Here is a 20,813-nt window from a genome sequence, read left to right as displayed (position 1 = left end):
CTTGAACCAATATAACTCGAACGAATTTTTGGCCAACCGAATGTAATCACAAACGTCCATGTAGGAGTGAGGCCGAGGGAGTTTGTCATAGATTGGAAGAAGGCAAAGTAAAGTCAGAGCGGAGAATTTTGAAGATGTTATGCTTCTGGCCTTGAAGATTAAAGAAGGGCCAAGAGCCAAGGAATGAAAGGAATGCAATCTAGCTGCTAGAAAAGGCAAGGAAGGTCTTAGGTCTTATCCCTGGAGCTCTGGGAGGAGTGGCCCTGCCCATACTTTAGAATGTACCCCTTCATTCTGGTGGCACTAGTGGTAAAGAACCTGCCTGCCAATGCAGGAGACGTAAGAGAAGTGCGTTCGATTCCTGGGTTGGGAAGATCCCCTGGAGGAGGTAATGGCAACCCTCTCCAATATTCTTGCCTGGAAAATCCCATGGACAGAGGAGCCTGGCGGGCTACAGTCCATGGGATCACAAGGGCCACAGTCCATGGGATTGCAAAGAGTCGGACTCGACTGAGCGACTAACTCTACTACTACTACCTGGACTTCAACCTTCTGAGCTCCAGAAGTGCAAGAGATTAAACTTATGTTGGTTTAAGCTGCTAGATTTGTGGTAATTTGTTACAGCAGTGATCAGAAATGAATACAGAAATCCAACTTAATTTTTCACCCTATAGCTAACTAATTAATTGTCCCAGTACCATTTATTGACTAATACATTATTTCATAAGTGTTCTGAAATGTTACCTTTATCATAATGTCAATACTCACTCAGAGTTAGTTTATTTCTATTTTATCAATCAGTCTATTGATTCTTGAGACACTACCAAACTTTTAAATTGCAACAACTTTATAGTACATTTATGTGAGTAGAAGGGTAATTCCTTCATCATGCTGTACTCCTCCTAACGTTCGTCTCCAGTTTCTTTCTTCAAGCTGTGTTTATTCATCCAGATAAACTTTAGGTTTAGTTTGTCTGGTAAAAAAAGTTTGAATTTTGATGGTAATTGTGTTAAATATTACAGGTCCACTTTCCTATCCAGAATCATAGACTCTCTTCTCAGGTGTTTTCCCCACTGTCCACCCTTTGGTAAAATGTTATAGTTTTTCTTCACTTATGTCTTATAAACTTCTAAGGCTTATTTGTTGCTACTGTGGAATAGGGTCTTTTAAAATTACATTTTATAAGTGGATATTGGTGTGTGGGATTGCTATTGGATTTTGAATCTGGCCACTATGCTGAATCAACATAAAGGCCTATTTTTTTTCTCTTAGATTTTCCAGCAAGATAATCATATTATCTATAAATATTGTAATTTTTCTTTTCCACTACCTATTTTTTGTGTATCTTTCTTATTGTATTAGCTAGAATTGATAGTATTAAATTGTGATGCTGTTACTAGGTATATCTATTCTTTTTCTGACTGTAGCTGGAATAGTTTTGTGTTTCACTATTAAGTAGTAATGTGTTTTACTCTGTATGTTTGTGGAAATATTTTAACATAATCTATACATACAACATTTATGTAGTAGTACTCCCTTATCCGGGCTTCCCAGATGGCCTAGTGGTAAAGAACCCGCCTGCCAATGCAGGAGATGTAAGAGATGATGGCTCCATCCCTGGGTCGAGAAGATCCCCTGGAAGAGGGCATGGCAACCCACTCCAGTATTCTTGCCTGGAGAATCCCATGGACAGAGGACCCTGGTGGGCTACAGTCCATAGAGTCACAAAGAGTTGGTCACAACTGAAGTGACTTAGTGCACACTCCCTTATCCACCGTGGATATGTTAAAAAAAAAAAAAACCCAGTGGATGCCTAAAACCATGAGTAGTACTAAACCCTATGATTTTTTTTCTATGCGTGCATAACAATGATAACATTTAACTTAGGCACGGTAAGAGAATATCCAAATTGTCAGCAACATTACTCCTGCACGTCCATTATTAAGAACAATAAGGTTTACTTAAAAACAAGCCCTGTGATACTGATAACCAAGATTGCTACTAAGCGACCAATGAGCAGGTAGGGTATATAGCGTGGAAATGCTAGACGAACATAATTCATGTCCTGGACAAAACAGAGTGGGACAGCACAAGATTTCATCGTGTCACTCAGGCTAGCATGCAACTTCAAATGCATGGCTGTTTATCTCTGGAATTCTTCATCTAATATTTTTGGATTGTGGTTGACTGCAGGTAACTGAAACCATGGAAGGCAAACTGTGGACAAATGGGGACTTCTGTATATGCACAATAATGGTGACACTACTTCTTCCATTTCCTGGGCTATCAAGCATTTCTTTAAGTCAGGAAAACTGATTCAGTATTATTAAATCCATTTCTAATATCTATTAATATATATACTAAGTATAATCAGTTTTTTAATGTTTAAGGTTCTTTTATTATACATAAAACCTACTGGCTAGTTTTAGGTTTTCCTTTAATATTAGTTTAGCATATTACTTAGAAAGGCTGTATGTCTCCTTATTTGGTATTAAAAAATCAGGCTTGGATATTAGTAATACTGGTGCTGCTGCTGCTGCTGCTGCTGAGTCGCTTCAGTCGTGTCCGACTCTGTGCGACCCCATAGACGGCAGCCCACCAGGTTCCCCCGTCCCTGGGATTCTCCAGGCAAGAACACTGGAGTGGGTTGCCATTTCCTTCTCCAATGCATGAAAGTGAAAAGTGAAAGTGAAGTCGCTCAGTCGTGCCTGACTCTTAGCGACCCCATGGACTGCAGCCTACCAGGCTCCTCTGTCCATGGGATTTTCCAGGCAAGAGTACTGGAGTGGGGTGCCATTGCCTTCTCCGTTAGTAATACTAGTCTTACAAAATGAATTTGAAAGTGCTTTGTCTTTTTAAAAATTCAGTAATAGTTGAATATAACTGAAACTGGAAATCATTTTAGGCCTGATAGAACTATATTGGTTTAGTATCTTTCTAGAGGTAGATTTTTGACAACTTTAAAATTTTTTTCTATAATTATTTAGTCTATTCATGTTTCCTACTACTTTTTGAACCATATTTTATAGCTTATATTCTCCCAGAAAATAAAGAGAAAAGGTTAACATTTACTATCTATAATGTGCCTACAAATAAAAAAGACCTATAACTCATTTGAAAATAAGCAAATGTCAACTCTACATAATTAAAAGAAAAAAAATCATTTAATGTATGCTTTAACTCCATCACATTTGGAGTAATTATATAGTCCTGCTTCCCTGGGAAAGGCCTAGTTTACACGTGTTCTTTCAGTAAAATTATGACTAGTTCATAAAGAGTCTTAAAAGTTTGAAATTTGGACAATGCATTATTATATGAACATCACCAATTCAATGGACATGAACTTGAGTAAAACTCTGGGAGATGGTGGAGGAGAGATGAGTCTGGCGTCCTGCAGTCCATGGGATCACAAAGAGTCAGACATGACTTAGCAACTGAACAACAATTAAAACAGAATTTAAACAGTAATAAGGATCTTATTATTTATACTTTGCCCATGAGTTTAACAAATGTTAAAACGATTTACAGTATTCATTGCTGGAAGGGGTATGATGAAACAGAGGAATATTTGTAGAAGGGATAATTGGAATCCTCCTTTTGGCTTATAAATTTGGCACTATCAAAAGTTTTAAGTGTGTACATCACTGGACCTCGCTATTGGACTTCTGGGATCTTACTTTATGGAAAAACTGATGCTAGTGTACAAACACATGTATGGGCGATGTTATTGTATAGGCTACTGACTAAACAAGTAAAAGTGTGTCCACAGAATGAAATATTACATATATGTTTTAAAAAATGAGGCAGCCATATAAATTGGCACTGGAAGATCTCCATAATACACTAAAAAAAATAAGATGCAGACTGGTAATACAGTTTTAACTGACATTTGGTAAAATATACACATGTATAATTTGTTTTTCTATGCTTAGAAAATAAGTTCAAAAATATGTATATACCAAATTTAACATGTATTATCATGGGGGTTCAAATGAACAGAAACTGAAATTAGACAATTCAATAAAGATTTTATGAAAATGTTAGGGAAAAAAACATTTTGAAAAAAACAGCATGGTTAACAATGATCCTGAGATTCTATATATGTCAATAGGAGACAGAAAAAATTGGTTTGGGCTTGGTAACAGAGATCAAAGAATAATTTGGTTCTATTAGAGCTGAAGTTTCTTCTGGTTAGAAGCATGACCTTTCTCCTGTCAGAAAATATCACAACTATATGTAAGATTTTTGAATTCTGAAGGAATGTGAGAGCTTGACCTCAACCTATGTAGTTACTATTTTTGTGTATTTTTGTACATTTCTGTAAGAATATTTCTGTAACAATCTTAGAATCTTAAGGCATAAAGGAATTCAAGTCTTCTCTTGTCAATTCTCTAGCATCTTTTCAGTGATAAAGTTTCATCTGTTTTTCCAAAGAATATTTATTTTGCACCCTATACATAAGAATCCAGAGAAAAATTACCCCAAAAGTATTTTGAGGAATATATAATCATAATACTCACACTATTTAAGGACAATGTAAAAAATTGTACCTCAATTTCCTATACTAGTCTGCATGAAAAAATTAAAATATTACCAAATAAAATCAAGCAGTGAATTAAACATAACAGACTCAAGAATAAAGAACTTAAAATCCATAAGAAAAGCAAACTACTCAATGTAAAATCAAATAAGTATGTTCATGTGCAATTCTCAGAAAACAAAATGCAGATGGAACAATAATTTTAAAAGGTACTCAGATTCATTATGAATATGAAAATGAAAATGAAGTATAATAAAACAATATTCATACGTATCATATTGATGATGATGAAAACTTTTAAGAAAGTGTTAGTGAGAATGTGAGGAAAGAAGATCTCTCATGCATTGCTGTGGGAATGTAAACTGTTAAAATTATATGTTAGTTGCTCAGTCGAGTCCGACTCTTTGTGACCCCATGGTCTGTCCATGGGATTTCCCAGGCAAGAATACTGGAGTGGGTTTCCATTCCCTTCTCCAGGGAATCTTCCCAACCCAGGGATCAAACCTGGGTCTCCAGCATTGCAGGCAGATTCTTTACAGTCTGAGCTACCAAGGATAGCTCCGGTAAAATTATATTGGAGAACAATTTAGGATATTCAGTAAAGGTACATATAATGTACAATCAAGACATTCTATGCCAAGAAATATATGCCAAAGATTCTCTAGGGTATGCACATATCAGTGTCCTCATTTCACAGATCAGTGAAACGAACGCTTAGCTTCTTTTACTATTAAATGAACTAATATATGTAAATCATTTATATGCCTGGTACATATTAAGCCATTTATTTTTTTTTAATAATTTTATTTACTTATTTAAATTGGCTGTGCTGGGTCTTTGTTGCTGCTTGGGCTTTTCTCTAGTTGTGGCAAATGGGGACTGCTCTCTAGTTGCAGTGCATGGGTTTCTCATTTCAGTGGCTTCTCTTGTTGAGGGGCATGGGCTCCAGGGTGTGCAGGCTTCAGTTGCTGTGGCATGTGGCTCAGGAGCTGCAACTCCCGGGCTCTAGAGCACAGGATAGTTGTGGCCCACGGGCTTGGTTTCTCTGCAGCATGTGGGATCTACCCAGATTAGAGACTGAGCCCGTGTCTCCTCTATTGGCGGGCGGATTCTTTACCACAGAACCACCAGGGAAGCCCTAAGCCATCTATTAAGCATATATCATCATCATCAACATTATCATCATTATCATCATGAATAATCAGCTGTAGATTAAATTTCATAGCTCGATCAATATCATCATTATTGACAACAACACATTTTAAGTGGTTCATTGTCTCATCCCTGGAGGGATATTCAAACATGAATAAAAAACCTGCCACGTTTTGATCAGAATATGAAGTATGGAGGGCATTCTTCTCTCTCCATTAGAGGGCCTAGAACTGCAGTCATGCTTGTTTCCAATGTAACAGTGTGGCTTTTCTTTTTAAAACTAAACTCTTATTTTTTGTTAAAACTTTATTTCTTAGAAGTTTTAGATTCACAGCAATATTGAGAGGAAAGTATAGAGGTTTCCTATATATGCCCTGCCCTTATACATGCGCAGCCTCCTCATTACCGCATTCATTAGAGTGGTCATTTGTTACAACTGATGAACTTTTACTGACCCATCATTATCACCCAAAGTTCACGGTGTCCATTAAGGTTCACCTTTGGTGTTATTCATTCTATGGGTTTAGAGAAATGTATTCCGGTATGTATTCATCATCATGGTATACAGTGTATTCTCAATGCCCTAAAAATCCTCTCTTCTCTGCCTATTCATCCCTCCTCTCCCCAAATGAATCCCTGGCACCTACTGATGCTTTTACTGTCATATAGTTTGGCATTTTCCAGATGCCATATAGTCGGAATCACAGAATATGTAACTTTTTCAGATTGACTTCTTTCACTGGCATGCATGCTCAGTTGGTAAGTCATGTCCAGCTCTTTGTACCCCATGGATTGTAGCCCACCAGGCTCCTCTGTCTATAGGTTTTCCCAGGCAAGAATACTGGAGTAGGTTGTCATTTCTTTCTCTAGGGGATCTTCTCGATCCAGGGATTGAACCTGTATCTCCAGCATCTTCTTGTATTGACAGGCAGATTCTTTACCACTGAGCCCCCCCGGGAAGCTCCTCTTTCACTTTGTAATGTGCATTTAAGATTCCTCCACGTCTTTTCACGGCTTGATAGCTCCTCTCTTTTTAGTGCTGAATAATATTCCACTGTCTGGATGTGCCACATTTTAGTACACATTCACCCACTAAAGATACATCTTGATTGCTTACCATTTTGGTGATTATGAATACAGATGCTAAAAACATCTGTGCATGCTTTTGTGTGGACACGTTTTAAACTCCTTTGGATAAATACCAAGGGGCACAATTGGTGGATTATATGATAAAAGTATGTTTAATTTTGTAAGAAACTGCCAAACTATCTTCCAATGTGGCTGTACCATTTTGCATTACCACCAGCAATAAATCAGAGTTTCTCGTGCTCTATATCCCCACCAGCATTTGGTGTTGTTAGTGTTGTGGACTTTGGTAATTTTAGTAGTAGTAGGTATGTGTTGTTGTTTAGACAGTAAGTCACGTCCTACTCTTTTTTGAGATCCCATGGCCTGTAGCCCGCCAGGCTCCTCTGTCCATGGGATTTTCCAGGCAAGAATATTGGAGTGGGTTGCTATTTCCTTCTCCAGGGTGGTCTTCCCCACCCAGGGACTGAACCTGTGTCTCCTGCCTTGTAGGTTTTACTGATGAGCCATCAGGGAAGATATTAGTGATATCTGATTATTGTTTTCAGTGTGGCCATTAGAGGACATGAAGACCACATTCTGATCCTTATACAACACTTCGGACCTGCCCCATGCACTGGCCCTCTGGGTTGTGTTTCACTGTGTGTGTGTGTGTGAGCCGCTCAGTCGTGTTTGACTCTCTGCGACCTCATGGATTGTAGCCCACCACGCTCTTCTGTCCATGGAATTCTCTAGGCAAGAATACATTCCCTTCTCCAGGCGAACTTCCGCACCCAGGGATGGAATCCAGGTCTCCTGCGTGGCAGGGGATTCTTCACCTTCTGAACCAACAGGGCTTCCCTGTGTTTCACTAGTCCCCTTACAGTTTCTAACTTCCGGGGTCTAGGTTTCGGAGCTGCCTAAAGGGGAAGCAGTGGAAATAGTGGGCAGTATGAGAAGGCAATGGCACCCCACTCCAGTACTCTTGCCTGGAAAATCCCAAGGGCGGAGGAGCCTGGTAGGCTGCGGTCCATGGGGTCGCTAAGAGTCAGACATGACTGAGAGACTTCACTTTCACTTTCATGCACTGGAGAAGGAAATGGCAACCCGCTCCAGTGTTCTTGCCTGGAGAATCCCAGGGACCGCGGAGCCTGGTGGGCTGCAGTCCATGGGGTCGCACAGAGTCGGACATGACTGCAGCGACTTAGAAGCAGCAGCATGCTCTGAAATCCACCTGAAATATCGGGTTCGGGGGGCAAGTTACTCCTGAAAAAGTTTCTCACGTGCTACTCTGGAGCCAGGCAACTTTCTGCCTTGACTCCTCTTAAGACTTTAGTAAGTGCTACCACAAGAAGAACACAAAGAGGTGCCCAGATAATGGGCTACTTCTGGTGTTCCGGACAGCTCTATTTTCTTTCATTCTACTTTTGGTAGTCAGACGCCAGTAGGAAGCATGCCTTTAGCTCCTTGGAACCAATGGCCCCAGGATTTTCCTTTGAAGCTACGATGATCCCATCTTGGAGGTGGCAGATCCCAGAAAGACAGGGTTTTAGATATTTCCTTAAAACGCAGAGCTCTGCATAAAGATTGCCTGGGGCAGATGTAACAGCAAGACTAAGCAGGCTGGAGGGAAAGCATTAGAAACCAGCCTAAACAGGAAAAGCAATCCTGATTCAGTTTAGCCAAGTTTGACCTGGTGTGTTAAATGGTGTTCCAGGAGAAATCTGAAAGCTTCTGGTTTACAACAGGAATCCAAAAAAGAGGTGTCCGGGCCCGGGGAATCTCTTAAGGGACCAAAATGGATAAGTGGGTATCTGTCTCCCCAAAAAAAAACAAAACACACCTCTAAAAAGAGCTTAGTCTCTAGCACGCTGAGGGCCTGCCTAGCGCAGAGGCTGGGTTCGAGCCGCTCAGCTACCTCAAAAGCCCGGAGGCGGGAACTCCAGTCCGGCCGGGGAGTGGCCGGGGGGTGGGCTCTGGCCGCGCGCACACGGGGCATGCGCAGAGAGTGGCCCGCCGGGTCGGCTGTGGGAGCGGTGACGAGTCCGGAAGCGCCTGCGCGCGCCCCTCTGCACGAGAACTAGTTTTGTTTCCAGTCGCTGGGACCGGAGCCCGTCAGAGAGAACCCCGGGCAGGACCAGCTCGACACCCGGCAACCCCGCAGCGATGTCCAGCAACAGCTTCGCTTACAATGAGCAGTCGGGAGGAGGGGAGGCGACGGAGCTGGGTCAGGAGGCGACCTCAACCATTTCCCCCTCCGGCGCCTTCGGCCTCTTTAGCAGCGATATGAAGAAGTGAGGAGAAAGGTTTGGGGTGTGGGGACGGGACTGAGGGGCTGGGCTCCCGGGACAGGGGCAGGGTCGCCCTGAGACCGTCCGGGAGCGGAGCTGGCGTTTCCTGTCGCGGTATCACTTGGGAGTGGTGGGAGTTGTTGGGAGTTTGGGTTGTGTGTGTGGAGGGGATCTCTAGGAGTTTTCAGACTTTAGTGAAAAAGAACCATTGGGACCGCTTAGGTGCCACCCCCAAAGACCCCGATTGAGTTGGTCTGGGGCCCAGGAGTCTGAATTTTGAGCAAACACTTGAAGCTAGTTTAAAGTTTGCTTGATAACACCTGGAGAAATTCTCTCGCTAGGGTGGAAGGATTCACGTTTGGGGAGCTGAGAGGGAAAGTTAGATTGTGTCTTATGGGAAACTGTTCTGTGACCCTTGAGTGTAGAAGCAAGGAGTTGCTTTAGGCGCTTTATAAATGAACAAGGCGGTTTCTTCAGACACCAGTGTTCTCGGAAAATGTCTTTTGCATTACAGACCAAAAAAGAAAAAACAAAACCCCCCACCAAAAGTAAAAGACAACCCCCAAACCAAAAACAAAGCTCGGAAACACAGTAAGAAGCGTATGAGGAGAATATTTAGAGAGTGGGCAAGGGGTACAATTTTGCAAATAATGTGGATTTTAAAAATGAACACTAAACAAGGTGTACGTGTTTTTTTTTTTTTTTTTTAAGTTACTACGAGTATTTTAAGTACCACCGAAAAAGGGAAAGAAAACACCCCACTCATTGATTTTTTTTTTTTTTTTTTTTGTGGTGGGGGAGAGGGAGTGATTTTAAACTTACAGAATTCTGGTAACTTTGCATTTTTTTGTAATAATTTTTACATTTTTTCTTATTTTTGATCTCTCAGTACTCACTAAACATAATAGGCTGACACTAGATTTATGCTGAACTTAAGGTAAAGTAGGTATGCTGGTGGCTTTGCGGTGTCAGATAAATTAAAATTTTATTTTCTTTAAATAATTTATTTGATTAGAATTTAATTAAAAATTTATTTTAAAAGGCATTCTGGAAATTGCTAGTAGTTGAAGTTGAGATTACCTTTTGACTGTATTAAGCCAACTGAAATCTGTGTGGAGTGTGTGGAATAGGGTTTTTTATTTCCTTATTCTCAGGTTAGCAAAGTTTTAAGTAACGTAACTTCAATAATTTTTCATTTTTCCTTCTATGCATTTAGATGATGGATTATTCCAACAAGAAGCTTGTAGTTCTGTTGTTCTATTAGCAGATATTTCAACTGTTAAATTAATGTTTAAGTCTGTAGAATCTGTTTTGCATGTGATATGCTTACAATTGATTTACTTTTATGGATTGTGAACTTCTAAGATGTTTTCCTCTTAGAGCCTTTCATTTCCTATTTTGTCAGATTTGGGTCTGATTTTGAAAAAAATGTGTGGCTTTGACTGTGACCAGTGAGTGTTACTGAGGTGACTGAGCATGTTGGAGTTGAAATAAAAATAGCTGACTTTGAGTACTTGTGCACACAATACTTTACATTGATTATCTCATTCGGTCCTCCTGACAAATGTCTGGCTGAGTGAATGTGATTTAATGGGAAACTATTCTGTGACTTTCAGGTGCCACAGAGGATACAGAGCAACCCAAAGATACTTCTTTGATTCCACTTTGCAGATGAGAAAATTGGAGCACAAGTGGTTAATTTGCCTAAGATAATAGAACTAGAACACTTCCCTGCCTGAGTTTGAACTCAGACAATCTCATCTCAGAGCCCATTCTCTTGACCATTTGGATATGTTACTTGATGAAGTTTATTGTACCTTGGTCTTCCCTTGTATTGCAGTTGGTAAAGAATCTGCCTGCAATGCAGGAGGCCTGAGTTTGTTTCCTGGGCGGGGAAGATCCCCTGGAGAAGGAAATAATTGTACCTTATTAGAGAATGCATACAAATCATTAAAAGTTTAAAACTTAAGTAGTCATAGACAGTGTATGACCTTGAGGCTTTCAGGAATTAGAAACATTTTGGCCATTGAATTGCAGACTAGTGGGGTTGTACAGAAACAGGGACCTGTGTTCTGGAAGTGGTCACTTAACCTCTCTTGAGCTTACATTCTCTCATTTATAAAAATGTGATATTTCTTGCCTTTTAAAAAAACCCAAATGACAAAATTTATGTAAAAAACTTCAAGCTTACCCTGATCCTGTACTCTGATTTTTTTTTTATCAAAGTATAATTGACATTGACATGTTAATTTCAGGTATACACCATAATGTTTAGTAGGTTTTTTTATATATTGAGAAATTATCACCACGGCAAGTCTGGTTAACATCTGTCACGATACTTAACAGTTTTTATTTTTTTCCCACCTCCAATGAGAGGCTTTAAAGATTGACTTTTAGCAATTTTCAAATATGCAATACATATACAAATACAAAAAAATACAAATATGCAATTAACTGTAGTTTTTTTCCCCCACCTCCAGTGAGGACTTTAAGATTCACTTTTAGCAGTTTTCAAATATGTAATACAAATACAAAAAAATACAAATATGCAATTACCTATAGTTACCATGCTGTACATATATCCCCGACTTATTTTTTTATAACTGGAACTTTGTGCTTTGGACTTTCTTCACCCATTTCTCACACAACCTCTGGTCTCACTTTTGATGATTTACTTTGAATGATTTTGAGTTTGCAATAAAGTTGCAAGAATAATACAGAGAACTACTCTTGATGCAGGCTCAGTTTTTAAAAAATTACTACATTGCTTTATTTCTCTTTCTTTTTCTATCTACACAGACATACACACATTCGTATTATTATCTCTTCTGACCCATTGGAGAATAGGTTGTATACACCATGTCCCTTTATCCTCATACCTTAGCATGTATTTTTTAAGAACAAGGATATTCTCATTCACAGCTGTAGCACTGTTATGGTTAGGAAGTTTATCATTAGTACAGTTTACAGTCTATAATCCTGTGTTGTCATTTGTCCCAATAAATATTTTTAATTTTTTTAGCATTTTTTTTTCTCTAGCATAGAATCCAGTCCAGGATTATGTATTTTACTTAGTTCTCATATCTCTTTAATCTCCTTTAATCTGGAATAGTTACTTAGCCTTTGTCTTCACTGCCTTGATATTTTTGAAGCACACAAGCCGATTACTTTATAGCATGTTAATCAGTTTGCCTTTGCTGGTGTTTCCTCACGTTTTGATTCTTGTTAAATATCCCAGGCTGCAATACTACCTTCTTAGGCTTTTGTGTCAGGAGGTGTAGGGTGCCCATATTTATGATGTTAATTTTCCCAGTTATAGGGTTTTTTTCTAGTTACCTATGGGGGGAGCTGAGAAGGCAGTGGCTTCCCACTCTAGTACTCTTGCCTGGAAAATCCCATGGACGGAGGAGTCTGGTGGGCTGCAGTCCACAGGGTCGCTAAGAGTGGGACACGACTGAGCGACTTCACTTTGACTTTTCACTTTCATGCATTGGAGAAGGAAATGGCAACCCACTCCAGTGTTCTTGCCTGGAGAATCCTAGGGACTGGGGAGCCTGGTGGGCTGCCGTCTGTGGGGTCGCACAGAATCGGACACGACTGAGGTGACTTAGCAGCAGCATGGGGGGACACTTTGAGATCATACAGGTGTTCTGCTCGTCACTAGATTCACCATCCTCTGTCCTTAGCCACTGTATATGGATCTCCTGAACCAGTCTTTACCACAGTGTCTGCAGTGGTGATGTTTTTACTGGAGGATAATTGCTTCACACTTTTGAGGTGGTCTCTGCCACACATCAGCACGAATCAGTCATACTTACATGTGTGTATTCCCTCCCTCTGGAGCCTCCCCCGCCCCCCAACCCCAGTTCTATCCCTCTAGGTCATCACAGAGCACCAGGCTGGGCTCCCTGTGTTATATAGCAGCTTCCTGACAGTTAACCTATTTTACACATGATAGTATATATACATATGTCAATGCTACTTTCTCAGTTTCTCCTAGCCTCTCTTGCCCGCAGTGTCCAGAAGTCTGTTCTCTACCTCTGTGTCTCCATGTCTTCTCTGTAAATACGTTCACTGTTTTCCTAGATTCCATATATATGTGTTGAAAGAAAACTGAAGGTGTTAGTCGCTCAGTCATATCCGACTCTTTGCAACCCCGTGGACTGTAGTCTGCCAGGCTCCTCTCTCCATGGGATTCTCCAGGTAAGAATACTGGAGTGGGTTGCCATTCCTTTCTCCAGGGATCTTCCTGATGTAGGGATTGAACCCGGGCCTCCTGCACTGCAGGCAGACGCTTTACTGACTGAGCCACCAGGTGTTAATACATGATGTGTTTTTTTCTTTCTGACTTATTTCATTCAGTATAACAGATTCCAGGTTCATCCGCCTCACTACAACTGACTCCAATTTGTTTCTTTTTATGGCTGAATAATATTCCTATATATATATATAAAAGTATAATACACACACACACACACACACACACAACTTGTGTATTGACATCTAGGTTGCTTCCATGTCCTGGCTGTGATAAATAGTGCTGCAGTGAACATTGGGGTACGTGTGCCTTTTAGAATTGTGGTTTTCTCAGGGTATGTGCCCACTGGTGGGATTGCTGGGTCATATGGTGGCTTAATTCCTAGTTTGTTAAGGAGCCCATACTGTTCTGCATATTGGCTGTACCAGTTTACATTCCCGCCAGCAGTGAAGTAGAGCCCTTTTCTCCACATTTTCTCCAGCATTTATTATTTGTAGTTTTCTTTTTTATAATGGCTGTTCTGATTGGTGTGAGGTGTTTTCTTTTGTCTTAAATGCTTATTTTAACCAGTTTGGCTGTGTGTGTATAATTTAAAATAGTAATTATTAATAATTTCTTTTTGGATTAAGCATTTAATTAGAAATTAATTTCTAGAAACAGACAATACTAATTAGTTTTTCTTAACAATGGTAAAACTACTAAATTTCTGAATCTCTCTTTTTTTTTTGAGAACTTCACAGTGTATTATGAAGAGTGTTGGACCTAGAGTGAAAAGACTTGGGTTTAAGTTGATGTTTTCTGCTTACAGTAATGTTTCTTTGTTCAAGTTGCCTGATCTCTTCAGACTTCAGTGCCTTTATTTCTAGGGAGGGTATGATAATACTTGCCTATTTTGTGAGTTTTTCACAAGATGGTATAGTTGAAATGACTTCTGAACTAGAATAGTAACTAACACTATTTGGAAAAGTTCTTGAAAGCTTCACTGAGGTGGTAATACATTAGGTCATAAAGCCTGAGAAGATTTTTGCCAGTTGGAGAATAGGGGGAGTTCTTCAGGCAAAGTATATAGAAACCAGGAGAGCTGCAAAAGAAAATGCATATTTAGATGAAATATAGATTCAAGCATCAGCATTTAGAATTGTGGATAGTAATTAAAGTATGGGTATGGATGATATCGCCCAGGGAGAACTTTTCTTTTTAGAAGAGGCAGTTTAGACAAAAGTGTAGTGAGCATCAACATTTAAAGTGTGAATGAATGAACAACTAGGGAAGGAGACAGTGCTCAGAGGGCTAGGAAACCAGAGAAAAGTTTTAAAAACAAAAAAGCAAGCTGAGAGGAGCAAGGAAGTGGTTAACTATGTTAGGAGTTGCTGAGAGAAGGCAGATGGAATGAAGGCTGAAAAGTGGCCATTGGATTTAACAATTAAAAGGTAACCAAGGTAGCATTTTTTCAGTCCTTGCTGAAATTAGTGGTCTTTTCATTTGTTAGATTTGCAGAGCTGATGTAGCCCCAAACGACTGCATCGTGTAGTACGATGTAATCAACACGTCAATGTTTTTGCATTGCAAATAATAAAGCCTAGCTTACTTTTTTTAACTTAAATTTTATTTACTGTCAGCTTTATATTATCCATGAAAATTACATTACATATAACTCTTTAACCTTAAATATCAGTGTTTCTCAGTGGAGCCCACTAGGAATTTTACATGGGTCTCTGGTACATCATGTGTACATTAGTGTGTACATTATGGTAGGGTACAGTCCAGAGGGTCGCAAAGAGCTGGATATGGCTGAGTGACCGGGCACACAACAGCCAACTCATCTAGCTCCATCCACACTGCCTTTTCTCACTTTCAAGGGGCATATAGAAACGTATCTGAACGAGAGTAACCTTCTTATAGGGATGTTCTCAAGTTAACTTTATTGAAAGTAGAGATGAACCAGTCCTATTGACCAAGAAAATGCAGAGGGCTACAAATAAAATAATTTATTTGGGGTCTTAAGATTTGCAATTTGAGATCGTACTGGAAAAGAGTCCAGAGTCTTATAAAGATGAAAGCCACAAAGTCGTTGTTATCTGGCAAGAACTATGGTTGACCACGATGCAGGGAAGTATTTGCTCTTAATGAATAGGCTGTCACGAGTTACTTTAGAGTAAGGGTTGGATAAATATGTTGAGTTTCTGGAACATTGGGCACATACTCTGGATACCTCCGTTAAGATCGTAAGTGGTCGAAGTTCAGATTCTATCTGGGCCGTTGTTGTTAAGTCTTACACTTCATCAGTGGCCTCCTGCCTCTGTTTCAGAGAGCTCTCCAGCCACTGCTGACTTTGTTTTATTTTCCTTTTACAGCCCCAGATGTCAGTGCCTTGTTGATAGTAACACACTGTTTTATTTTTGTTTTTGTATTCCAGTTTTGTTGAGATATAATTGATACACAGCACTGTGTGAGTTTAAGGTATACAACATAATGATTTGACTTACATACATCATGAAATTATTACCACAGTAAATTTAATGAACATCCATCATCTCATATAAATGTAACATTAAAGAAATAGAAAATAATTTTTTCCCTTGTGATGAGAACTCTTAGGATTTACTTAACAATTTTCACTTACAAAGTATAGCAGTGTTAGTTATATTATCATGTTGTATAGTACATTCCCAGTTGTGAGATAAAGTACTTAAAACTGGAAATCTGTACCTTTTGACTGTCCTTATCCAATTCCCCCACTCCCCGGTCTCCCTACTTCTGGTAACCACAAATCTGATCTCTTTTCTGTAAGTTTGTATGTTTGTTTTTGGTGAGTAATTGGCCTGTCACATACTACGTTAGTTCTTGGTACACAGCACGGTGGTTCAATATTTCTATACATTTCCAAATGATCACTATGATAAGTCTAGCTGGTATCTCTTGCCATACAAAGATACTTCGTATTTATTGACTGTATTCTCCAGACTGTACATTTCATTACCCGTGACTCATTTATTTTGTAACTGAATTTTGTACACCGATTCCCTCCTCCCCCAAAACCATCTGTTTGTTCTTTGTATCTGTAATTCTATTTCTGTTTAGTTATGTTTGTTCATTTGTTTTTCTCGATTCCATGTATATCTTTCCCTGTCTGACTTGTTGCCCTTAGCATAATACCCTTTGGTCATTACATGTTGTAGAAAATGGCAAGATTTCATTCTTTTTTATGGGCGAGTAATATCCCACTGTGTTTTGTGTGTTGTCTGTATATGTATATATACACACACCATGTATTCTTTGGCCATTCATCTATCTTAGATTGCTTAGATTCCTTTCATATCTTGGCTATTTAAATAATGCTTCAGTGAAATTATGGTGCATGTATCTTTTCAAATTACTGTTTTTGTTTTCTTTGAATAAATACCCAGGAGTGGAATTGCTAAATCATATGATAGCTGCTTTTGATTTTTTGAGCAACCTCTATACCCTTATGGCTTCGGCAATTTGCAGTGCCATCAACAGTGCACAGTAGTCCCTTTTTTTCCCACATCTTTGCCATTTTTTATTGAGTTGTGTGGTTTTCCTGATACTGACTTGTATGCGCTGTTTATATATTTTGGACATTAATCCCTTGTCACTAATATCATTTGCAGATATTTTCTCCCATTCCATAGGTTGTCTCTTTCTTTTGTTGATCGTTTCCTTTGCTGTGCAAACACTTTTAATTAGATCCACTTATTTATTTTTGCTTTTATCTCTTTTGTCTTAGGAGACACGTCCAAAAAAAAAGTTACGATTTATGTCATTATTCTACCTCTGTCTTTTTCTAGACGTTTTAGGGTTTCAGGTCTTACATATAGGTCTTCAATCCATTTTGAGTTTGTTTTTATATATGCTGTGAGGTAATGTTCTAACCTCAACTTTTACATGTAGCTTGTCGAAGAGATTGTCTTTTCTACGTTGTACCTTAAACTCCTGGTTGGTGTCGGCCTGTAGGTGAGGGGACCAGGCCCAGGGGGTCCTGGAGCTGGTGCCAGACTGCTGGTGAGTGGGCATGTCCTACCAGCTGGCCGTAGGGCCTTGTTTGTTCCAGGTCTGGTACCCCAGCTCTGGTGGATGAGGCGGGGCCCAGGACTAGTGCTGGCCTGCTGGCAGGTGGGGAGGGTGGGAGAGACGGGCTGCTGGACCCGGGGCTCTTGGTCACGCATTGGTGGGTGGGCTGTGTCCTGAGCCTTCTGGTAGACAGGGCGGGTCCTGGGGTAGCTGAGGGCTCGGGCCCGTTGGTGGGCAGGACGGGGTCCCCCCAGCTACTCTTTGGTCTAGAGTGTTCCACCACTGGTGCCTGTGGGCTGGTGGGTGGGCTGGGTCCTGACACTAGTAAACTGTAAGAGAATTCCTAAATGACACTTGCCAGGCACCAGTATCCCTGTGAAATGAGCTCCCCCAAGTGGCTGCCACCAGCATCTGTGTCTCTAGGATACTTTCCAGTTACCTCTTGCCTCTTTGGGAGTCTTTCCAAGATCAGCAAGTTGGTCTGACCTAGGTTCCTCTCAGAATACTACTTCTGCCTTGGAACTTGGAGCATGTGAGATTTTGTATATATGCTACTAAGAGTGGTGTGTGTGCGCGGCACGCGTGCGTAGTCATATCCGATTCCTGACTGTTTGTGACCCCATGAACTGTAGCCCACCAGGCTCCTCCAACCGTGGGATTTTCCAGGCAAAAATACTGGAGTGGGTTGCCATTTCCTTCTCCAGGCGATGTTCCAGACCCAGGGATCAAACTCCTGTCTCCCGCATTGCAGGCAGACTCTTGACCGTCTGAGCCACCAATGAATCCCTTAATTAGGTAGTGTAGTGTATGTGAAGATGCCTAGCAAAGTGTTTGGCTCTTAATTTTGCATAATAAATATTTTGGATCTTTTACTTAATGACTGATCATTGAATGATTCAGATTCTACTAATATTTACTGTCTCTTTAGCCATTGTAGTTAAAAAATAAACGCAACCAGATTCTGTGGCCTTTATACAGAAGGAAAAACCTAACCTGCTGTCCCTATTAATGTATTATTGCATTACCATGAAGGCCCCAAACAGCCATTTTCTTTATGTCATTGCTTGAGGTTTTGTTGTGGTTAGGATTAATTGACTTAGAATTGTCATGTAGGTGGGTGTTGAAATAATTTTATAATCAAGATTTTGAAGTCTATAACATTCTTCAAATAGCGTTTTTATTTGCAAATGTGGGGTTATATCATAAGTATAATTAATTCTTATGTGTTTTCAGCAGATAAGATTTTTATCTTACTTTTAAGAAATACATTTGGTGAGATAAGGCTAATGTGAACTAATACGAATAGTACAAATATATAGTGTTAAATTGTGTAGTAATTCTCAAGTTTTCAGCGTGATATACCTAACAAAAAATGACTTATTTATAAGCCTTTTTTTTTTCCCCCATGAATGAATAGTGCATTTTAATGTGAACTTGGCCCACTGAGTTTTTTTTTTTTTTTTAACTTTTTATTTTGTATTAGGGTATAGTCGATTAACAGGGCTTCCCTGATAGCTCCATTGGTAAAGAATCCACTTACAATGCAGGAGATCCCAGTTCAATTCCTGGGTCGGGAAGATCCGCTGGAGCAGAGATAGGCTACCTACTCCAGTATTCTTGGGCTTCCCTCGTGGCTCAGCTGATAAAGACTCTGCCCAAAATGCGGGAGACCTGGGTTCGATCCCTGGGTTGGGAAGATCCCCTGGAGAAGGGAAAGGCTACCCACTCCAATATTCTGGCCTGAAGAATTCCATAGTCCATGGAGTTACAAAGAGTTGGACACACTGAGCCACTTTCACTTTCATAGCGGATTAACAATGTTGTGATAATTTCAGGTGACCAGCAAAGGGACTCAGCCCTACATACACATGTGTCTGTAAGCCTTTATTTTTGTAAACAGTGATTTACTGAAGAAAATGGACATGCTGGAATTTTGAAATGTCAAACACATTTTAGTTTGATATGCTGAAAATGCTGAAGCTCTGAGTTGTTAGCATATTATGAAGAGGCACAGGCTCTTCATTGTGAATTCCTTTCTCTTGTGTTTAGGAATTCAGTGCTGCTTGTACGAAAATATACTCCATTAATGATTTCCATAGCATATTTTTGTCCTTGTCTTTATCTTTGATTTCTGAAGATTTAATTCCTTTGAGTTCTGATAACGCCAGTTTTGGTAACTGCTCATCTTGTTAATTGGAGAAGGCAATGGCACCCCACTCCAGTACTCTTGCCTGGAAAATCCCATGGACGGGGGAGCCTGGTGGGCTCCATGGGGTTGCTAATAGTCGGGCATGACTGAGCGACTTCACTTTGACTTTTCACTTTCATGCATTGGAGAAGGAACTGGCACCCCACTCCAGTGTTCTTGCCTGGAGAATCCCAGGGACGGGGGAGTCTGGTGGGCTGCCGTCTATGGGGTCGCACAGAGTCGGACACGACTGAAGCGACTTAGCAGCAACAGCATCTTGTTAATTCTGCTTAGCTTGTTGCAACTTATGGCCACTTAATCTAGTTATGGTGATGTTAACAGCATAGTTGCCATGCTGTATATGTAAATTGGGCCCTAATGTCTTTATTTACAAGGAACATATGAAATATAAGGCAGTTTCAGTGCTTTATTTTATTTTGGCCGCACTGCATGGCTCGTGGGATATTAGTTCCCTGCCCAGGGATTGAATCCTGGCCGTGACAGTGAGAGCACTGAGTCCTAACTACTGGGCCACTAGGGAACTCCCAATTTCAGTGTTTTTATTGCTCTTTTATGAAGTAAATGTTGTTTGTTCCAAGATGACTGTTAACAAAAGAAGACGCTGTATAATGATATCTGCAGTTCATTTCTAGGTAGATGAATTAGTTTTTGTCTTCATGTAAGTAAGACTGTTAGTTCTACAAAGGGCTAACTAACTATTCAAGTTAAGGATTGTCACTTTTAGTGGTGCAGTAGGGTTCCTATAATTTAATTCTTGAAATGTTCTTCAAATCAAATACGATTTTACCACATTGAACAAAAAAAGTGATGAAATACTGCAGAGTCCTACTTTGCAATAGATTATAACAGTGTTCTATTTTATTTGCTTAGCTTGCATTTCTTCTTGGAGGAGATTCAATTCTGACTTTTACAGTCTATCTTAAATACTCAACCAAGAAAATATAGATATAGAATATGTTATTTTAAGATCACTGATTTTGTGAAATCCAAGGAGAAAATCTAGAATATTTAAAATCAAGCCTTACTATTAAATCCCAGGATGTGAGATATTATTTCTAAAAATATTTAGAATTTGAGGTAACATTGCTAGAACTGAATGAGTAAAACCGAAAAGATTAGACAGATGGTGGGTTGAAATGTTCTTTTTTTACTGCAGAAAAGTTACAAATGCTCATGGAATGACAAATGTTTTATAGTGAAATAATTTGACAGTATTGCAGTTGTGAATATAAATGAACTACCGACAAAAACAAATTGCCTGCAGTC

At 39.8% G+C, this 20,813-nt stretch overlaps 1 protein-coding gene across 3 annotated transcripts in view; it reads left to right on the top strand.

The window, feature by feature from the left end:
* Positions 1-8,758: 8,758 nt before the first annotated feature.
* AP3B1 (adaptor related protein complex 3 subunit beta 1) overlaps positions 8,759-20,813 on the top strand; it is a 235,871-nt gene continuing 223,816 nt past the window's right edge. For 2 of the 3 annotated variants that reach the window (XM_010808844.3, XM_059890677.1), the window contains exon 1: positions 8,759-9,051. In XM_010808844.3, coding sequence (XP_010807146.1) covers positions 8,924-9,051 — 128 coding nt within the window. In that variant the 5' untranslated portion in view covers positions 8,759-8,923. The remainder of the gene's footprint in view (positions 9,052-20,813) is intronic. The other variant, NM_001076534.1, reaches the window with a different exon arrangement.

The sequence above is a fragment of the Bos taurus genome, chromosome 10, assembly GCF_002263795.3.
Source record: "Bos taurus isolate L1 Dominette 01449 registration number 42190680 breed Hereford chromosome 10, ARS-UCD2.0, whole genome shotgun sequence".
NCBI classification, from domain to species: domain Eukaryota; kingdom Metazoa; phylum Chordata; class Mammalia; order Artiodactyla; family Bovidae; genus Bos; species Bos taurus.
This window is presented reverse-complemented; position numbering and strand designations above follow the sequence as displayed.